The 22,271-nt window shown below is 47.5% G+C and overlaps 1 protein-coding gene across 4 annotated transcripts in view; it reads right to left on the bottom strand.

Moving 5' to 3' along the window:
- The window catches only part of LOC133232970 (ATP-binding cassette sub-family A member 9-like), a 61,609-nt gene that overhangs the window by 3,009 nt on the left and 36,329 nt on the right, over positions 1 to 22,271 (bottom strand). For 2 of the 4 annotated variants that reach the window (XM_061393003.1, XM_061393002.1), the window contains 11 exons: positions 21,820 to 21,957; positions 18,233 to 18,340; positions 16,332 to 16,505; positions 15,708 to 15,821; positions 15,435 to 15,554; positions 12,722 to 12,790; positions 11,946 to 12,037; positions 10,712 to 10,832; positions 9,923 to 10,040; positions 9,166 to 9,257; positions 4,275 to 5,446 (listed from right to left, as the gene is read on the bottom strand). In XM_061393003.1, the coding sequence (XP_061248987.1) occupies positions 5,123 to 5,446; positions 9,166 to 9,257; positions 9,923 to 10,040; positions 10,712 to 10,832; positions 11,946 to 12,037; positions 12,722 to 12,790; positions 15,435 to 15,554; positions 15,708 to 15,821; positions 16,332 to 16,505; positions 18,233 to 18,340; positions 21,820 to 21,957 (1,470 nt within the window). In that variant the 3' untranslated portion in view covers positions 4,275 to 5,122. Of the gene's footprint in view, positions 1 to 1,864; positions 1,945 to 2,587; positions 2,729 to 2,890; positions 3,011 to 4,051; positions 4,147 to 4,218; positions 5,447 to 9,165; positions 9,258 to 9,922; positions 10,041 to 10,711; positions 10,833 to 11,945; positions 12,038 to 12,721; positions 12,791 to 15,434; positions 15,555 to 15,707; positions 15,822 to 16,331; positions 16,506 to 18,232; positions 18,341 to 21,819; positions 21,958 to 22,271 lie in introns of those variants that run through there. The other 2 variants (XM_061393005.1, XM_061393004.1) reach the window with 2 other exon arrangements.

Raw genomic sequence — 22,271 nt, 5'->3', positions numbered from 1 at the left:
GGAGGGACAGAGAGAGAGGAGACGGAGCTTTTATCCCTCCATGTCCTCCCTGACCCCAGGCATGTCCTTTGATTCAAGGTCACTTCTTCCCTCAAGATGGCAGATTCTACCCGACTCTACTCCCAGGTTCCAGTCACCACCTCCTCTCTTCATCCCTTTGGACCTAAGAACGGGAACCATGGTGTCAAGTCCAGCCTCAGGTGACTGCACTGTTCCTGGCACCTTGCCAAAGAGCCCCTTTATAAACAAAAGCTCCTGGAATTATCCTTTTTTAGTTTTTAAATGTATGGGTTTTTTTTGGCTGCTTGTGGGATCTCTTCTGACCAGGAATCCAACCTGGGCACCCCTCACTGGAAGCTTGGCGTCACCCACCGGACCACCAGGGGAGTCAGTCCTACTTTTGAGTTCACCACCTTTTCCCATGTGGAGAGAAGAACCACGAGTGGAAAGAAGACCCTGGAGAGTCGCGATTTCTCGTGGACACTTAGTTACTAGACAACAGTTAGTTACTAGACCAGCATGGCCCCGGCCTCTAGAAGACCTTGTTGTTGCTGTTTACTTACTCAGTCGTGTCTGACTCTTGTGACCCCCGTGGACGGTAGCCTGACAGTCTCCCCCATCTGTGGGATTTCCCAGGCAAGGATACTGCAGTGGGTGCCATTTCCTTCTCCAGGGGTTCTTCCCGACCCAGGGATCAAACCTGCATCTCCTGCATTGGCAGGCGGGTTCTTTACCAATGAGCTGCCTGGGAAGCCCCTAGAAGACCTACTAGACGCCAACTATACCCCCAACCACACCACCAGCTGTGAAAGCCAAAAACGCAGGGAGCCCCATTTTATAGTGCTGCATTTTCACAAACCACGGGTGTGCGGCCGCCCTGCGCCTGTCGCGACCGTGGTGCTGCGTTCCCAGCGGCATTTCCTCAGTTTGTCTTTCTGTGTCACATGTTGCTAATTCTCAAGATATTTCAAATGTACCATTCTGATTCTATTTTTCATGCTGATCCGTGATCTTCCATATTATTATAAAACAAAGATTACCACTCGTTTAAGACTCAGATGGAGGCTCTCATTTTTTAGCAATAACATATTCTAAATTATGGCAACTAATTACAGTTTTTAGAAACAATGTTATCACACACTTAATGAACTATGGCACAGTGTAAACAGCCTTTTTTTTTTTGGAAGTGGACCATTTTTAAAGTCTTTATTGAATTTGTTACAATATTGTTTCCGTTTTATGTTTTGACTTTTTAGCCTCGAGGCATGCTGGATCTTAGCTTCCCTGACCAAGGATCGAACTTGCACCCCTTGCATTGGAAGGTGAGGTCTTAAACACTAGACTGCCAGGGAAGTCCCCTAAACATCACTTTTATATGCCCTGGGAAACCAAAACACTCATGAGACTTCCTTCATTGCAGCATTCAATATATAGTGATGTCTGGAACCCAACCCACAATACCTCCGAGGTCTGCCTGTATCCCCAGAAGTTGCCACATCACTGGCTGAGAACCTCTGGATTAAAACCTTACTATTTACTTATAGTATGTGAAGTGAAAGTCGCTCAGTCGTGTCCGACTCTTTGCGACCCCATGGACTGTATAGTCCCTGGAATTCTCCAGGCCAGAATACTGGAGTGGGGAGCCTTTCCCTTCTTCAGGGGATCTTCCAGACCCAGAGATTGAACCTGGCCTCCCGCATTGCAGGCAAATTCTTTACCAGCTGAGCCACAAGGGAAGCCCTTATCATATAATATAGTATAATGTCACATTTTAGGCCCATGTATTGATACTTCTTATGCTGGTTTTATGCAAGACTTGAATGTGATCGGTTTCCAGAGGCTCACTCGCAGCAGGCACTCTCACCTGTCTCTAAACTGAAGAAGGCATGTGATAAAGGGTGTACATCCTCAACAGGCAACTTGTAGACCACCAGGGAGGCGAACCTGGGGGCGAGGAGAGATAGCTGAGTTCAGGACCTGGAGGCACGGCCGCGAACGGGTGCCATGTCTGGGAAGGGGCAGCAGGCTCGTCCAGGGCTTGGCTGTGCGCCTGGAGCTACCGCAACATTGTGAACTCAATTGCAATCCAATATATAAAATAAATAAACAGGCCCTTGAAAGTTAAAAGAAAAGAAAAAGGAAGAATATTAATTCCCTTACAAGAATCAGCTTCCAAACCAGGACTTGGTTCTCTTATTTCCCTCCTGTGCTATCCCTTGGAATTGGATGTCTCAAGAGTTGACTCATTGGAAAAGACTCTGATGCTGGGAGGGATTGGGGGCAGGAAGAGAAGGGGACGACAGAGGATGAGATGGCTGGATGGCATCACTGACTCGATGGACGTGAGTCTGAGTGAACTCCAGGAGTTGGTGATGGACAGGGAAGCCTGGCGTGCTGTGATTCATGGGGTCGCAAAGAGTCGGACACGACTGAGCGACTGAACTGAACTGAACTACTCACTGAAGTCCTCATGATTCCCATATAATTTTTTTTTTTTTTAAAGAATGAGAAGATGAAGCTTTTATATCTCGCCATCACAGAAAAACAGAACAAAGACCAGGACGAATCAGAATGAGCCCGCATTGACCTCTCTTGCCGAGCAGCCTGGGGGAAGATCCTCAGGACCTCGGCGTGCAGAGCCTCCAGCCGGGCCAGGCTCTTCAGCTTCATCTCCAGCAGGTAGTCTCTGCCGAACTTGCTCTTCAGATGCTGGATGGAGCCGATACACCTGGAGGTGAGAAGAGGGTCAGCCGGCAGGGGAAGCGAGGGGAAACCCACCGCTGGGGACGCGGGGTCCTGGGACCAGGGCAGCCAGCCAGCCCAGCTCCACGCAGAGACCACCGTGTCGGGGAGATGCCCTCACTCAGAGAGCGCCCGGGGACCCACCCACCTCAGGCTCCCGGACACCATGACGGCCACGCGGTCGCACACGGCCTCCGCCTCGGCCATGGAGTGGGTGGTCAGCAGGGCGCCCCTCGCCGTGTTTCTAACGGAGGCCCGGATCAGCTGCCTGAAGTGAGGCCAAGGAAAATAAACATCAACCAGTGGGGATGCTCCAGACGGTGTGAAAATAACATAACGGCGTTTCCACGGGCACTGATGAAACAAAGAGCGAATTCAGATTCACTCCTCAAAGACAGGAGGTTCGCAGGGACAACGGGCATGGAAAGAACCAAGCAAACAGGGTGTCTCACTCAGAGCAGGGCTTCGGCTGAATGCAGGGAATGATAGTGGGTACAAGCTTGTCTACAGGGACGCTGCACTTCAATAATATTTATGAGAAGGCAGTAGGAGGAAAGAGGAGACCTTATGTAAAAGCATGATGATAATGACATATGCCCCAAAGCCCAGAATGACAGATTTTAGAAAATTCTTCAAGTGATTGGAGAATATATTGAGTATAATCTATAACAAATTTTTGAATCATTATATTGTACAACTGAAACTAATATAATATTATACATCAATTATACTTCAATAAAAGATTTTGTAAATAAGATAAAATGAATAATTTGCATGTCAAAAAAGAGAATACATGAATTTATTCTTCCCTCCATAAGAATTATGTATCGCGTGATGTTGCAAAAGATTTAAACTTAATAATAGATTGATCTGATTAAATATAAAAGTGAGTCTTGAATACTTCCTTGGAAGAGCTAAGATGAAAATGAAATTTTTAGAGTGAGGATTGAGTTACAATTACCTTTTTCTCCTTAATAAAAACTGGATGTGATATGACATCAGGATTTTTTTCTTCATACTGTTTTTTTCTGGTAATGTGGACATCTTTCCCTTTATAAACAACGGTTTAATTTTTTTTCTTTTTTTATTGCGTCAAGGACATTTTTAGTGGGAAATTTCAGACTTCCAAATGACAACTGCAAAGCGGTTGCTTAGGTACATTCATACAAGTGAGTCCAAGGGGGAGGACATCTGTCAGCACAGGAAAAATCTCCACTGTCACCACTGGATCTAACACAACCAGCAGTGTTTTTGAGGGTCAGCTGTTACAGGTGACACACTCGCTCAGGGGTGCCCCGACGCCCCTCACCACGTCTGCAGCTGCGCCTCGGGGTCCATCCCTGTGGTCGGCTCATCCAGGAGCAGCAGGCCCGGGCTCCCCAGGACGCTCAGCGCGAAGCTCAGCTGCAACAGGGAGGAGCCGCGTCGGCGCCAGCCTTGGGGCGCGCGGGGCGGGGGGCGGGGGGCCCTCCCTACCTTTCTCTTCGCCCCCTCGGGTAAGGCCTTGGCGGGGCGCGCCATCTGGTCCTGCAGCTTCAGCGCATCCCCAGCCTGTGGGAAGCAGGGGGAGTCAAACCCACAGCACCCTGCTCAGGGCGGGGGATGCGTGGGGGAGAACCAGCAAGTCAGAACAGATGCAGAGAGTTTAAATGAGGCTCAGAGTGATCCTAAAAGTGAAACCACCTAGGGGGTTTTATGAACCCTTCTTGGCAGCCAGACTCATATCTGCAGTGCCTTCTTTCTGTACTGAGAACAGTGAGTATATGATCCTATATGATCCTGCAAAGATCCTGCAATCCCACACTAGGGCAGACATCCAAAAAAGACAAAAACTCTCAATCTGAACCATACATGCGGCTCTATTTACAGTAACCAGGACATGGAAACAGTGCAAATGCCCATCAGTGCTCAACTGGGTTAGGAAGGTGTGGTGCACACAGCAATGGGAGATTACTCAGCCGTAAGAAAGAATGAAATATTGTCACTTTCAGCAATGCACATAGGTCGAGAGAAGTTAGTGTGAAGTAAGTCAGACAAAGGCAAATAGTATATGATGTCACTTATATGTAGAATCTAAAAATATAATACAAATGATTCCATATACAAAACAGAAATAGGCTCACAGAGCTAGAGAAACAAACTTACGGTTACCAAACGGGAAAGGGGTGAGGGGCGGGATAAATCAGGACTTTGGGTTTAACAGATACAAACTACTATACGTAAAATAGCTATGCAACAAGGGTTCGCTGTATAACACAGGGGACTGTGTTCAGTATCTTGTAATAGCCCATGATGGAAAAGAATCTGAAAAAAAATATGGCTGAGTCACTTTGTTGTATACCTGAAACTAACACCGTATTGTAAGTCAACTATACATCAGTTAAGAAATAATAACGCGTGGCCTTTTTCTCTCCAGGCTTAAAGAGAGCAAAAACACTGAACTGGGGTCTAGACGATCAACAAGTATGGAGCTATCAGCCCGCCTCATCCTGTGTGAAGGTGTCTCAGCCCAGGTGGGGAGCAGGTGATGCCCCCCAACGCACCTGGTGATAGCAGCCGCGGCGTCCGCCCTCTGCAGCCCTTTCACAGCGGCCGACACCTCGAGGTGCTCCCTCACCGTCAGGCCGGGCCACAGCGCGCTCTCCTGGGGGCAGTACCCCAGGAACCCCGGGGGTGGCCCTCCGCTGCCTCCTGCGAACAGCACCTGTAGAGACAAGGTCATTTTCACATTCCTTCCAAAACCACATGTGTAGGCACTGAGCGTTATTTCAGTGGTGTCCTCCTGCTCACACAGGGCCAAGAGTCCAGAAGTGAGCGGGTGATCGCTGGCTCTGGGGAAAAGATGGTTGAAAACAAAAAGGCAGACCCTCCACACTGTTGCAGGACAGGTCCTCTATCACAGTTTGGACTTTGTTACCAAGTCCATGAAAGAATTCAAGTCGCTTATTGGGTTGTCCAATTGTTGTTTAGTCACTAATCGTGTCTGACTGTGACCCCACGGACTCTAGCCCTCCACGCTCCTCTGCCCATGGAATTTCCCAGGCGAGAATACTGGAGTGAGTTGCCATATCCTCCCCCAGGGGATCGTCCCGATCCAGGGATCCAACCGAGTCTGTCTCCTGCATTGGCCGGCAGATTCTTTACCACTGAGCCACCTGGTAAGCCTGGCTGTCCAATGTTTGACTTCATTTACTGATCCAAACATCCATAGGAGCAGGTATTTATTGAAGACTCTGTTTTTCCAAAGTTAAAACTGTTACAATTACGGGGTATTTCACAAGTATATTGTGAAGATTAAATAAGCTAGTCTTTTCCAGCCCTCCTGCCAGGGGACACGTGGCCCGTACGGAGACACTTGTGTTGTCCTGATGGAGAATCTAGGGGGTTGAGGCCAAGGATGCTGCTAAATATTCCACAATGCACGGGACAGCCCTTCATAATAAGAATGATCTGGTCCAAAATGACACTGGTGTCAGACTGTTGACCAACCACTGTGCCAAAATGGAATAAAGGCTTAAAAACATGGATGGACCTAGAGATTGTCATACTGAGTGAAGTAAGACAGACAAGGAGGAATATTGTATGACATTATGTGTAGAAGCTAAAAAGAAATGATACAAATGAACAAATTTAAAAACAGAAACCTCAGATACGCAGATGACACCACCATTATGGCAGAAAGCGAAGAAGAACTAAAGAGCCTCTTGATGAAAGTGAAAGAGGAGAATGAAAAAATTGGTTTAAAGCTCAACATTCAGAAAACTAAGATCATGGCATCCAGTCCCATCACTTCATGGCAAATAGATGGGGAAACAATGGAAACAGTGAGAGACTATTTTTTTAAGCTCCAAAATCACTGCAGATGGTGACTGCAGCCATGAAATTAAAAGACACTTGCTCCTTGGAAGGAAAGTGATGACCAACCTAGACAGCATATTAAAAAGTAGAGACATTACTTTGCCAACAAAGGTCCATCTAGTCAAGCCTATGGTTTTTCCAGTGGTCATGTATGGCTGTGAGAGTTGGACTGTGAAGAAAGCTGAGCGCTGAAGAATTGATGCTTTTGAACTGTGGTGTTGGAGAAGACTCTTGAGAGTCCTTTGGACTGTTGGACTGCAAGGAGATCCAACCAGTCCATCCTAAAGGAAATCAGTCCTGAATATTCATTGGAAGGACTGATGCTGAAGCTGAAACTGCAATAACTTGGCCACCTGATGCAAAGAACTTACTCATTGGAAAAGACCCTGATGCTAAGAAAGACTGAAGGTGGGAGAAGGGGACGACAGAGGATGAGATGGTTGGATGGCATCACCGACCCGATGGAAATGAGTCTGAGTAAACTTGGGGAGTTGGTGATGGACAGGGAAGCCTGGCGTGCTGCAGTCCATGGGGTCACAAAGAGTCGGACACAACTGAGTGACTGCACTGAACTGATAAATAGAAACAGACGCACAGATGCAGAAAAAACCTACGGTCGCCAGGGGGATGGGCTGGGGGAAGGGATAGTTAGGGAGTTTGGGATGGACACACACACGTGGCTATGCTTAGAGTGGATAACCGACAAGGACGTGCTGTACAGCACAGGGGACTCTTCAGTGTTACGTGGCAGCCTGGATGGGAGGGAATCTGGGGGAGAAGGGATACATGTGTATGCATGGCTGAGTCCCTTTGCTGTTCACCTGAAACTATCACAACATCGTTAATTGGCAATGTGAAATAAAAAGATATTTTTTAAGTTTAAAAAAAGAGAAGATAAACAACAAAAACAAGCATCCTGGCCCCCCAAACCCCAACATGTCCCCAGGGCCAAACCTGAGAAATCCTGAACTAAGGTAAATGGAAACTTCTCAGCACTAGTCTGGAACACAGGAATCAATAAATACATGCATTTATTATTTTTATGGGCCGGATACCGTGCCATATAATAATAACAACAGGTATGTGTACCAGTGCTTACATTTTCTGTGTTTTAAATTATTTTGGCCTCAGAAAAACCCGACCTGACTGGGGCGTTAGCTGGATAGTCCTGTTTCACACATGAGGAAACAAACAAGCCTCGATTGTTGGGATCGTGCAGGAGGCCGTTCGAGGTGGAGCTGGGAGTGGGAACTGGGGCCTGCCCTGGGAAGGCAGGCCCGAGACGTCAGGGCTGTGTCGTCTCTGCCCGGGACTGAGGAGGAGAGCCCTCACTAACCTGGCCTCCTAGAACTTTCACTCTAGAGAGAGAAACAGGAAACACATCAGCAAGCACGCATGTGAGTGAATCGCAGCGCCTGCTGACCGCTTTCAGGGCAATAAAGGTGTTAGCCCCGAGTGTCACAGGGAAAGGCCTCTGGGGATGTGGATTTTAAAGTGATGAGAAGGAGATGAGCAGACACTCGAAGAGCCGAGGGCAGAGCGCTCCAGCCCCGGGAGAGTCCACCCCAGGGTCTCACAGTGGGAAGACCACCAAAGGCTAGTGGGAGCCAAGGTCATCAACGGAGCCCAGACCCTCCAGGGCCTTTCTCGGCCCCGGTGAAGGTTCTGGACGCACTCCGGCTGCGGGTTATAAGCAGGGTGATGGCACGAGCACTTCCGCATTTTTCTAAGGACCACCCTGGCTGCCGAGGAGTGAGAGGGGAAGGGAGACCAAGGGCACCATCAGCTTCTCGTGGTGAGCATGCTCTCTGGCCTTCGCCTTCTGACCAGTGTCAACAGCGTCTGCCCTCCAGACGTGTGATACTGTGGGTCTTCCTTGGTGGCCTGGGGGCTGAGACTCTGCCCCTAACGTGGGGGGCCCAGGTTCAATCCCTGAACCTGGGATTGCACCCTATAACTTCAGGTTCAATCCCCGAATCCCTGTTTGATGCTGCAACTAAGAGCCATTGCAGATAAATAAATAAATATTATTAAAAAAAGAACAACAAAAAAGACAAAGTTGCAATCCTTCAATCCTCTGTCCATTACTTTACACAACTTGGCCCAGGCATAGCACCCCACTGTATTCATATACTATTGTGGTTTTTTGCTTTGGAACATGGACAATTTTTCACTAATCTAAGAGTTCTATTTTCTGAATAAATCCTGGATCTTGGCAGTCTGATTCAGCAAATTCTCAGGATACATAAGTTTAAAAAAGAAAAAAAGAAAGACTTTTGACCGTGAACAAAGCTAATGTTTAGCTTTACTTTCCCAAATGTTTCCTGTGAGTGCGTCTACTTTTCACTCAGTACAAGGCATAGAATAGATAACACACAGGCTTCGGTGCCTAACTATTTTTGGAATTAAGGGGAGACGTTTTTCATTAACCCTCTTCATTCAATGCATAAATAAGAATGATTAATAAGAAAGGACCAGATATGTATTTTTGAGATTGGCATCTGCAGTCACTGGGAACGCTTCTTCTGGCAGCACTGACGAGCGTATTTCCGAGTGTTTACTCACCTGCCCTGCGGTCGGTCTCGTGTCTCCAGTTATCATCTTGATGGTTGTGCTTTTACCAGCTCCGTTGTGTCCCAAGAGCCCTATGACTTCCCCTGAAAGAAACAGGTACACTCAGGATTATCCCTGCAAATTGTTACAATAAAAGTAACACAAATGCTCTTTCACGGCTCACCACGTGTCAAACAATAGTCATTATTTCACTTATTCTTCGCACACACACCTGAGTGCTGTCACTAGCTTCATTTTGCAGGCAAGGAAATGGAGATGCAAAGAGAACTGAGAATAAAATGACCAGGGTCATGCAGCCAATCTGAGGTTGAGCTGGAATCTGAAGCGCATTTTGCATTTAACCAACACGCTGCAGAACATGCTATTTGTGAGGATGGATGCACTGCGGTACCCCAGGGGGTTCCTTCCTGGGAACGAATCCCTGTTGTGAAATTAATTATATTACTTAAAAAATAAGCCCAGCCTTCTTAACAGAAGGACCGCCTCCTTTTTGGTCATTGTTCTCATCGTTGCTTTTTTCTGTGTGTCTGTCTGAATGGAACAGAACTGTCTTCCTATGCAAGGAAACACCATTGTAATTATAGCTGAGATTTTCCACAGGCTGGCTCGGCCGTAGCCTGTGGAGGAGGGCTGGCTGCCCTCCGGGTTCATCTGCAGACAGTCCCGGATTCAGACCCTCCCAGGCCCTTCAGGAGACCTTACGGTCACGGGTCAAGACGGCTTTGCCAGCAGAACGACTGGTTCCCACCTTTTTTCACGCAGAAAGAGACGTTTCTTGTGGCTACTTTTTTCTTCCTCTTGGCAAAACAGTTTTTCTTTCTGCCTGCATATTCCTTCCGTAGACAGCTGGCCACAATGGCAGGTTTCTGGAAAGGCAAGGAAAGTCCGATGCAGCTTCATTCTCACCGTGAAACGAGCGCGTGTCCCCTCCTCCCCGGGTCCAGATCTCTCCTGCTAGATGCCATGAGTCAGACCAGCCCTCCCCGCTAGAAACTGCCATTTTCCAGCAAACTGCCCCAGTCTCGTACATCCCTTCAGGGAAAAGACATCTGTACTGCAGCACACGATTCCTGCTTGCTGTTCCTCTGAAAACTGGAATAGAGACATCCACCCAACCAGTAGGTCTGTGAAGAGGTGTGTTCATGTACACACACCCACAGGCACACAAACACACACACAGACACACAAACAGACGCATCCGGGCACACAAAGACACACACACCTCAGAGGAACTCTCTGCCCTGAACTGCAGTGAACTGTACTCAGTTTAGAAAACTTTCAATGTCTCGCTTTGGTTTTGTGATGATTAGCTTTATTTGCCAAAACTACGACTCTGAAAAAGGCATGAAGAAGTCAGTGTGTGTGTGTTTCCTCGGTTCTCCCATCTTTGTGGGCACTGCATACTCACAGAAGTCAAACGATGGGCTCCATGTGTAAGGACTAAAGAACCTCACGTGTTTTCGGAAAAGACAGACTGCGCACTGGCCCCCCTGCCCGGACAGAGTCAAGTGCCCTATGTGTGATTTCACGGCTCTACCTCCTCCGCGTCTGGGGCGGCCACAGCGTCTGCTGTTCGCCTTCTTTCCGTCTGGACGTCTTCATCCTCCCCTTCAGGTTTCTCTGGGTTTGCAAAAACAGCACTGCTCCTTGGCGAAATTCTAAAAGCAAAACAGTGCAAATCTAAGAGGTTTCCAGCGGGAAACGTGCCCCCAAATGGTGAATTTTGTATGTACTGCGATCAATTATTTGGACAGATTGAGTAGCTGTGGGGCTCCCTTTGTGGCTCAGATGGTAGAGAATCCACAGCAGACTCAGTTTCCAGTCGACACTGTTGTCCTTTCAAACAGCCTTGCTCCCATCAGTGATGCTACTTTCGCTTCAGCCTGGCTTTTTGCCTGAGCATAACGCTCCTTATCGGTCGTGACGTCTCTGGAAAAGGATTTGGAGGCAGGGCTGCCCGTGAAAGGAACCTAGGAACTGTAATTTTAGCACAGACACTTCAGAATTCTGAGGCTTTGTGGTAACACCAGACCAAAATGCTTATCATCGGAGGCATGACCTTCAGAACCCAGGACTCGGACTCACCAGTAACTGAGCACCGTCGCTTCTTGGGAATGTGTGTCAGAATTACCCTTTTCCGACTGCTACCAACCGAATCCTCTCCTCCATCGTCCCACACCTCTGGTTTACGGCTGCTCCCAAACTTGCACTGGCAGCCGATGCCCTAAAACAGAGCTGTCTCCCTGCCCCTCTCCTGCTCTGCTCGCTTAAGCTGGACTTGAGCTTGATTCCTCTTCTGAGTAAGGCAAGGTTTTCAAAGCACATCTGTCTTCATCTTCCACTGTGTAACTTTCAAAACTCTCCCTAAGCTTCTCTACCCAAGACCCTCCAGTACTGAGCTTCCGTTTTTCATGGTCCTGCAATACAGGCCTCCAAGTTCGTTCCAGCGGCCTTCTCAAATCTGCAGAAGGAGGTGTTTTTTCCAACTTTCATCCTTTCGCTCAGCTACTCCTCCTTCCTGGATGCTTAGACTTATCCAACTGCTTGCATAGATGTGCCCAGGCGTTGGTGATGGACAGGGAAGCCTGGCCTGCTGCAGTCCATGGGGTCACAAAGGTTGGACACGACTGAGTGGCTGAACAACAACTCTACACAGTCCCTTTAGAACAATTCTACACAACACTTTCTATGCAATTAATTAGACATATTAAAATGTCTTTAAACAATGAGTATTAAAATAAGACGTGAAATAGTATTTGAATTTTCTTAACCTGAACACAGGATCCTTTCTCATTGGTTTCTTCCTAAATTTCATTTCCAGACATCGTAAGATAAAGAGGAAAATGAAGAAATGAAGGTAAGGCTGGGGAGAGAAAGACAATCACCATGAGCATCAGTACAAGAGCAACTCCCATATTGGAACTGATTTAAGGAGCTTGATCATGTACAAGGTTTTTAAGGATTTGGTAACATTTTCACAAGATTGAAAAATAATATCATTAATATTTTATGAAGCTCTCCTAGTCTGTGTTACTGTACTTAAGAGAAATCATGACAGAAATAGTAAGCTGGGCTTCCCTGGTGACTCAGTGGGGAAGACTCTGCCGGCCAGTGCAGGGGGCATGGGTTCGATCCCTGATTTGGGAAGATCCCACATGCCACAGGGAAGCTGAGCCCGGGAACCACAGCTCACTCAGTTCTGAGAGCTCAGAGCCCGTGCTCCACCACTAGAGAAGCCGGGGCAGTGAGGAGCCCACACAGCACAGCTAGAGCGCGGCCCCAGCTCTGCAACAAGAGAGAGCCCACGCAGGCTTCTCTGTTTATTTTTAAGTAAATAAATAAAATTATTGTAAGAAAAGAAATAATAATGAGTTGATACTAGCACTACCCACAGCACTGAGAGTTCGGGCTTCCCACTCAGTGTCAGACGATGAGTATTAACTAGTGGCCAGATGCCAGAAGTCAGGAATTAAAACTGTTCATTTAACACAGAGCATACAAAGCTGTCCCCTCAGGCAAGAACATTTAAATGAAACCATCTTCTTACGATTAGCAATGTCAGAAATGCAACCTGCTGTTCTGAAGCCCCCAAGTAATCCACAGAGTCGGGAGAAATCTGTGAAACGAGGAGAAAGGGGTGTTTAGACGCACCTTAATCTGTGTGTGAATCTCTTCCCACAAAAAATGATGCCCATTAAACGACTCGTCTGCATTCTACGTGAGTTATCTTCTACATCGGGTAAGAGTCAGTTCCTAACTGCGCACCTTCCTTGCTTCCAAGGTCACTTGGCGACCTACCTGCCCACCTGAGTTTGGCTGTAGCTCAGATGCGTCTGTGCAGGAGTGAGCAGGATTTGCTCTGCTAGCAGAAACCTGGGTGGTGCTGTGGGACCCACTGAAGCCAAGGGCAAGACGTGCCTGGACTTACCCCCCGCCCGCTGCCTTTCTCGCCACACCTGTGCTATAGAACCATCGCGCTGCTCTGTCACCCGCTCCCCCTGCTCTGGGGAACACCTGTGACCGTCCCTCAGCCAGAAGACAAAGCTCTTCGCCTGGGCTTTCACCTGCACACGCTCAAAGGTGTGGTTTCCATCAGCACTATCTAAAAGGCCTCCCAGTGCTTTTGTGAATGAGGGGCAAAGGATCTGTTTTGTTTCTCGAGCTGTCTTTCCCAAGACTTCTTTTCTGAGCATCTTTAATCTGATGTAGTAAATCTCTAACCAACACAGCCATCCACCGTCTAAGATGATTGTTTTCATATTAGATGACCTGCCAGGATCCTGACGTCATCTTGCTAACATCCAAGGACTGGATCATATGCAAAATCGACTTCAGGCTCCCTGGTCTTTGCCCTGTCTGCCACCAATTTTATTCTGAGTATCTTTTCTCTATAATTTGGAGTTGGTGACGCTCCACCCACCACTCCTCTGTCCACAGACCCCCTCCTTATCTCCTTCCCTTCCTCATTCCCGAGCTTAGACGCCACGGTCCGTTGTCATGAGCTCTCCCTTTGCTTCATCAACTCATCTGGCAAAACCCTAACCCTGGTCAAACCTAATTCTCCACGTCTCCTGAGTTACACAAGAGAAGCAGACAAGATGACAGAAACTTAACTCTGCTGACTTCACTTGGAAAGTAGGGTCGGGGGGGTCCTCTGGCACTGTCTCCGTTCTGCTGACCTGCCCTCTGAAACAATTTTTCACATCTTTTCTTCTACCTTCAAAGTCCCAAGACCTCCCTTCACTTCACTCAGATGATAATTTACCCTTTCTCCCTAAGAAAGGAGAATATTTCAGTTTCCATATGCTCTGGTCATGATCTTTTTTTTTCCTGTGGCTTTTTTTTTTTTTAAATTGGACCCGGCAAAGATCAGTATCATCTCTTTACAATGTTGTGTTGGTTTCTGCCAGCCAATGGAGTGAATCAGCTATACGAATATGCATACATCCCCTCCCTGTTGATCCACCCCCCTCCCCAGCCCACCCTCTAGGTCCTCACAGAGCACTGAGCCGACCTCCCTGTGCAGCTTCCCGCTAGCTTGCTGTCCTACGCGCGCTGGTGTGTACTGTCAACGCCACTCTCTCGACTTGCCCCACCCTTCCCGTCCCACCACCGCCCCGCCTCTCTGTCTGCGTCTGGAAGACTCCCGCTTTAGTGACAGGAGCCCTCCCACCCCACACAGCTTGTGCTCTCTATGCCATCTTTTCCCAGATCTTCAAGGACTTGGCTTCCAAGCTACTCCATCTTTCTTTCATCTAAAATTTCTCTCACATCAGCACAGAATCTCCTTTCTTAAACCTAAATCTAATCTCACTCATCCACTCTTCCATCTCAGTGCTACTCTTTTTAGCAAAGCTCCTAGAACTATGTGTCTATGACCACCTCACTAGCTCTTCACTCTGCATTATATACTAAGCTCGCTCCTTCTAAGCTTTGTGTCCACCCTTCCACTGAAACCTGTCTTGTGAACATCACCAAGGACTCTAATCTGGTCCAGCCCAGCAGTTTCTTCTCAATTATCATCTTTCTAGACCGCTCATTAGACGAATCCCTCTATCCTTTTTGAAGTATGCTTTGTTGCCATCCGACACACATCCTTATTTACCCTAAGTGTTCAGGGTGGGTTTGAGAGATGAGATTCTGGTGCACAAATTTCCTCCTTTTTTTCTCATCCCTCACAGGCTCCTTCTTAAACTGGTTTGTGGAGTCCTCCTCTTCCCAATCTTCAAAGTTTGTAGTTCAAAGCCAAACGCTTCATTTTCTTTTCAATCTAACAATGCTTACTCTGTAGATTATACAAGCTAGTCCTGTGGCTTTAAACATCACTCACAAGCATGTGAATCTCAGGGGTTCAGCTTTTGTTTTGAACACACACACTGAGTTTCAGGCTCCTATGTCAAGTGACCACTTGCCATTTCCCACCGCACGTCTCTTAGGAACCTTAAACTTTGTGTGTCTGGAACGAATAGCAAAAGGGCATCTCTGCCACCTCCCAGTAGGCCCTTTGCCCCCAGGTGTGAGGGTGACCAAGAGAACTGCAAAATTCCACCACTGTGCCTTTGCCTCTGATCTTGATAAAGAATGGCGGGGCTTCCTCCTGAAGGAGACTGTGACCCTCGCCTGTGGGAAGTGAAGTGATCTTCTGAAGACAGGCATTGAATGCTGACCGGCTGAGGGCTCTACGTAGGTTGCATCATATCCAAGGTTTTCTCCAACGGCAGCACATTTCATGAGCCCAGAACAGACGTGAAATTACTCACCTCAGAAAAAATGAGTTGAACACCAATCAGTGTGAAGGGTGGTATTAATATGGTGCAGAGAAACAGCCCTAGGAATCCGTATTCATTCAGATAATTAGCAACAATGGTGAAGAAGGTGACCTAAAATAAAAAGAGCATAGTTTGAGCAAAGTATAACATTCTGAAAGCAATATTAATTTACCACCATGCTTACTACAAAGATTGAAATATACATTCTCAGAACTATTAAAAATAGTTTAAAAATAAAGTAACATGCGCCACACGCGTACTTACAATTAAGAAAAAAAATGACCAAATGCCACTGTTCTTCCTCCCGTGGCGGAAAATGAATGAAATCACATACGTCAGGAGAACAAGAGATGAGACATAGCCAATTATACACAGGGTCTGAAAATAGAAATACTACAGTCACCTAAGGTAAATGCTATCTAAGTACATATTTATATTTAAACCCTACAGCAAGGAGATCAAACCAGTCAATCCTAAAGGAGATCAACCCTGAATATTCACTGGAAGGACTGTTGCTGAAGCTCTAATACTTGGGCCACCTGATGCGAAGAGCCGACTCATTGGAAAAGACCCTGATGCTGGGAAAGATTGAAGGCAGGAGAAGGGGATGACAGAGGATGAGATGGTTGGATGGTATCACTGACTCAATGGACATGAATCTAAGCAAACTCCTGGAGATAGTGATGGACAGGGAAGCCTGGCGTGCTGCAGTCCATGGGGTTGCAAAGAGCTGGACACAACTTAGGGACTGAACAACAAGTTAAACTCAGCTTTCCAGATCTAAGCTGTAACAAACATAATGGGAGGTTCTTTGGTTGAAGATGGATAATGCAACTGCATTTATTAAAAGTAGTCTAGGAAAGCCATTTGATAACTTTTGCCACTTACCTGAACTGCCAGGCTTTGAATGATAAACACAAACTCGTCTGGGTTAAAAACATAATCCATTATTTGCATTAGAAGGAGGATCAAGAAGTACAGGGGAACGTCCACCAGCGCCTGCCCAAACCAGTAAGCGGAAGGGTAGAGGCCTGAGATCCGCAGCTGGGAGTGAACTTTTTTCTGATAAAGAAGCAAAAGAATCGTCAAAAGTTTTGAATAGTTTAGGCTGGAGAAATTGCAAATATGCATCACAAAAGCATTCATTTCCCCTTTGTCTCTCTTATATATTATGCTAATTTAGCAAGTGACACTGTGACTTGCCCTGTTCCTATTTCAGGGGCATTGATAATGCTGTATGCCACCTTGTCTCCAGGAAGAAGGGATCTACACAGCATTGCCGTGGTGAGAAGATTCTTATTCTTTTCTTGTCAAAGCTACTGATGCCTCTGACACTTGCCTTGCAAGATGCACAGAGTTTCAAGAGAAGGAGGTGCACAATTTCCTGGAAGATTCTTAAGCTTTATGCCGAATGTAAACAGCACACTTATAATTGGCATCTTGCTTTGCTTCTTATGGGAGAAATTGCTCAAGAGAAGGATAGTTTAAGAGCAGGGTAAGTGAAAATTAATTTGAGTCCACCAGCAGCACCTGCTGAACTTTCACAAGGCTCAGTGGTGCAGAGGGAACCCCAGCAGAGGACGCTAAGGACGTGGAGACACGAGGAGGAACTTGTGTGGCAGGGAAGCACCATGGATGCACAGAAAGTCTACCGTGGGTTCCTGACATTCTTATACAATCTTCACAAAAAGAAGCTTTAAAGGGACACTCTTTTCCAGCAATAAGCCAAAGTACTCTGGTGCATTGCTTAGGGCTGTTACACCGGAGAACCTCGCCTCCGTCTGGAATGGGGATGGGATGGTGTCAGCAGGGAAGTAGAACCTGCCAGACAGAATCCGCGGTTCCCAGCCCGTTGATGGTACCTTCTGAGCTATCCTTCCTGAGGTCTCTCATTTAAGGCAAATAGCATATTCCGTATATTCGCCAAGCTTTTATTCAAATGGTTGACCCTCCACTGTTTAAATTAGGTGCACGATGCACATACATATGTGTGGTCATAAGACGGGGGCGGGGTCACAGGGTGTTAAGAACATAGCAATTGGGAGAGTAGCGCTGACCCATATACGCTACCGTGTGTAAGGCAGAGAGCTGGTGGGAGCTGCTGCGCAGCGCCCGGAGCTCAGCTTGGGGCTCTGGGGTGACCCGGGGGGAGGGGTGGGGGAGGGGGGATGGGGGAGGGGTGGCATGGGAAGGGAGAGGGGTGGGGGAGGGGGGAGGGGTGGGGGAGGGGGGAGGGGTGGGGGAGGGGGGAGGGGTGGGGGGGCGGGGAGGGGTGGCATGGGGAGGCAGAGAGCTGGCGGGAGCTTGCTGTACAGCGCGGGGAGCTCACTCGGGGCTCTGGGGTGACCCGGGGAGGGGTGGGGGAGGGGTGGCGTGGGGAGGGGAGGTTCAGGAAGGAGGGGATATGTGTATACATGCGGCTGAATCACCTTGTAGACAGAAACCAACACAACGTGGTAAAGCGATTATACTCCAATAAAAATATAAAAGAACATATAAGGACTTTTGCTTTTTATTATCATTACTACTTAGTATAGGAAACAATTTTTTCTCTCAGGGAGGAAAATTTGAGAAATTTGACTTAATCCCTTTTGTCGCATTTTTTCTTATTGCTCAGCTTTTATTAATTGTTATTTTATATGGGAGTATAGTCGGTTGACAACGTCGTGTTGTTTCAGGCACACGGCGGAGTGATTCAGTCGTCCGTCTGCCTGTATCTACTTCGTCTCACTCTCCGTGTGGGTGTTACAGGGTACGGAGCAGGACACGGGCTGCATAGCTGTTCTCACTTGATGGTCACCGATGCTGCCCATGGCGATGTACGGAGTGAAGCAGGCCGCCCCAGGGATCCAGAAGAAGGCCATGCCCAGGTACTCGTGCTCGTTAGACGTGTGCTCCTGAAATCATGCCGAACACGTGGGCGGTCAGGTATAGACTTCATTTATACTATTTCTAAACCAAATCATTTCAACGCGTGAAGCGGTCTAACTACCCAGAGCACGTCCCAAGGTCCTGTTTGTTTGAAACTTCGCTTCCTTAGTCGTGTGTTATAGCAGCTGGGACATTTGAACGTGCATCCTGATTGATTCACGAAGAAGCAAACTCCACTGCATCGCGTGAACTGGATACGCTCCCATGGTTAACAACGGGAGACGTAATCACACAACCTCTTCTCCCCAGCACTGCGCTGACTGCATTGAGGCTGACTTTTAATAGACAGAGGTCGTGGGCTGTCAACGGAGGAGCCACTGCGGTACATTCAGAACCTGAGACCAAGTCAGTTCAGCTCAACATGCAGGAGGAATCATTTCTCTCATTCAACATAATGGAGGAAGCTCAAATGCCTTCAGAGTGCTGGCCGGTATGAATTGAGTAGGTAGGTGTCTGGGCTTGGAGAAAAATGGTCAGCCCACACGCCACATAAAAGCATTGAGTTAAAGCGATGCAAAGCCCTGTACAGGTTAAAGAGGGCTTTGGGTTTGGCTCGAAGCCTGGAGAGAAGTCACCTCTAATCGGTGACTGGTTGCCTCACTGCTTTGCTCATCTCTGAGGTCGGGACCCTGAGCCTTGAGAGCTGCTTACCCTCTCTCAGCCCCTCCTAAATGGAGAGCCCCTCTGAGCTCTTGCAGCAGGTCAGCACCGCCTGAACAGAGATGCACATGTGGAGATAAAGGGAAGAAATCGCACCCAGGTCTGCCTCAGCACCTCTGATCTCTGCCTGTGGTCACCCCTGCTGGCTTTCCAGATCTGGAATATCTTTAGTGTGTGTCAGTCGCTCAGTCGTGTCTGACTATTTGCGACCCCATGAACTCTAGCCCACCAGGCTCCTGTGTCCATGGGATTCTTCAGGCAAGAATACTGGAGTGGGTTGCCATGCCCTCCTCCAGGGGATCTTCCTGACCCAGGGATCAAACCCAGGTCTCCTGCATTGCATCAGGTTCTTTAACCTCTGAGTAACCAGGGGCCCTCTTTGGGAATGGAAAATTCACAATTAGTCTCAATGGCTGACCCCTCACTCAAAACTTGGTTCATAAACATCACATTCTGTCCATGTTAGAGGACGTGGACCTGCGGGCAGGGTGTGTAGAGCTCGGCCTAGAGGAGCCCACAGAGACTCCTGATGCCAGTTGGGTGGTTGGTCAGGCAGGGACATGAACGGTGGCCAGTGGGGGACCCTTCAGGACACTCTGATGGACGGTTAAAGTCACGAGTGGGGTCAGAAGTGAGCTCTGTGCTTTAGACTCAAGGCAGACGGGCTTGCAGAATTGGAGCAGACCAGGAGTGGGGGCGGGGGGGGGGAAATCGACAGGGTTCACGCTAAGAGAAATTATCTACACAGGTACCCAAGGCCAGCTAGGCTGGTAGGTAGCAAACATTTTGTAGTAAAGTCATTTTTTTTTTAAGTTACCACATAATTTAATTCCGAAACTAAGACACTACAGTGATAAAACTGTTACTGAATATAACTCCTTTAAAGTTTTAAAATATTTATTTGAAGATTAATGCATTTTCTTTATTACTGGTAAATTCAAACTATTTAAATTTTAAATTACTGGCAAATTTAAACGATTTTAACATTAAAATGTATTCTAAGAAATGAAAGCAAATTATATTTTACTTATATTTATATATTACAAAATGTTCCTAAATAGCTGAATTTTATGAGGTAAACCCTAAGTTATAGGTTCTAGACCCAGGAGACAAAGTTGTTCCGCTACCTGACTGATGGCACATTAAACAATAAAAACCCATAGAAAGCAGGATAGTGTGGCTGTCTCTCCCGCAGCCCGAGCTGACTTCTGTTCTGCAAGGCTGAGTAGGTCTTCATCTCCGGGAGGGCCGGGGGTCCAAGCTAAACCCTCCCCTAAACCACCACACAGGTCCCCTCGGTGGGGGCCACCAGGTAAGCAGAGGGGACCGGGGCAGCCACAGCTCGACGGCTGGGGGAGCCCTCAGCACCTCATCCTTGTCTTGGTCTGCGGGTCCTCCGTCTGCACTCCCAGCACCCGCCGCATTTTACTCAGGAGGGGAAAGGCGTGCTCCAGACCAAGGCCACTCTCCTCTCCACTCCAAGAGGTTAGACTGCTGAAGGGGAGGAAAGCGTGCCTCACACCGCCGACAGCCCACCCCGGCCCTCACCCACGAGACTGCTGCTTACTGATGTCTTTGAACCGGACAAGAACTTGAGGTTTTGGACAGCACTGGAGTAATTTTTGACAACAGAAAGTGACCAGTGAGCTACAGAGTATGCCCAAGGCATCATTTAAAGGAGGCAAAGGGAGACTCAGCACAGAGAAGGACGTAAGGGGTGATGTGAAGATACGGATCTGCACACCGTCACCCCCTGAGGAGGCTCTGACTCGGGACCCGGGCACGGCCGGCCAATCCTATTTTATACAAGTGCGTCTTCTGGTTCTAATTCAGCCGGTCCCTGGTCTAGTCACAGCTGAACATTCTTTAATGGAAACTTGAAGGATTCCCAAGACAAACAGTACTAACCTCAATAATGATAGTAGGTGCAATTACCGAGCGCCTCTGGTTTTCCGTGTGCCCCACCACTTGTCTTTATAGCAACTCAGCCCCAGCTCCTCCTGCCAACATTGTCTTGTTTCCTTCTTAAGGGAGCTTTGTGATCGAGATTTTTTTTTTTCTTTATAATTTTTCCTGTTTGTTTTTATCTGTGGCTGTGCCGGGTCTCTGTTGCCGCACGGGCTCCTCTCCAGGTGCGGCACTCGGGCTTCTCACCTCGGCGGCTTCTCCTGCTGTGGAGCTCGGGCGCGTGGGCCCAGGGGTTGCAGCTCCCGGCTCTAGAGCACAGGCTCAGTAGTTGTGGCCCACAGATTTAGTGGCTCTGTGGCCTGTGGGATCTTCCCAGACCAGAGGTCGAACCCATGTCTCCTGCATTGGCAGGCAGATTCTTATCCACTGAGCCACCACGGAAGCCCCATGATAAACTTTTTATCTGCATTTTTTTGTGGATTGTTAAACCTAGACCTACAAAAGTTCGGTTGTTACAAGGTCACAAAGCCTGGCATTTAAGATGCTGGCTGTTTAACTAGGTCCCACTACTGAGGGCCACAGATGGTAACAGATCTAAGCCCAAAATTCATCATTTTTTTCCAATTAATTGTATTTCTGTTGTTCGTTGGCCTTGTCATCCAATTAAAGTTACAATGTTTTGCAATGATTGCTAAATATTGCATGTGTATGTATACACATATGTGTGTACATATAAATATATATGCTAATTTAGTTGCATATAAAACATAAACATTCGAGAATAAGTTCATAAAAACTACCCTGTTATTTCAGCATTTCAAGTATTTTCCTGAAAACGTCTCATGACCCACAAAAAGTGAAATAATACTACACTTACCTCAAAATACGTGCTTCTGTCGGTCTGAATGTGTTCTGAAGAATTAAGCATTCCAAGTAGCCCATTGCTAATGATGTCCATGAGTACAGGAAAGCAATTCAGCCTTTTGGTGTTACATGCTATAGAAAATCTGGGATCCTAAAGCATAGCAAATATGCATTCTAAGTCCTCAGCAAGCAAATACAACATTTAATGAAAGTACATGGTAGAAAAGCTTTCAAATGACGGACAACACAGGAAGGCTAAAGCCTGAGTGTCGTGAAGCATGACTCATATTATTCAACTAATTCCCAACATACGGCAAGGAGCTCAGCATTTTGATCTGTACCAGCTGCAACAGCATTAGCTGTGTGACTGTTTATGCCTAAAGTAAAACAAAATACATCACGTGATTTTTAGCAGCAACACTTGTGGCTCAGCTGGTAAAGAATCTGCCTGCAATGCGGGAGACC

The sequence above is a fragment of the Bos javanicus genome, chromosome 19, assembly GCF_032452875.1.
Source record: "Bos javanicus breed banteng chromosome 19, ARS-OSU_banteng_1.0, whole genome shotgun sequence".
In the NCBI taxonomy this organism is placed as follows: Eukaryota; Metazoa; Chordata; class Mammalia; order Artiodactyla; family Bovidae; genus Bos; species Bos javanicus.
This window is presented reverse-complemented; position numbering and strand designations above follow the sequence as displayed.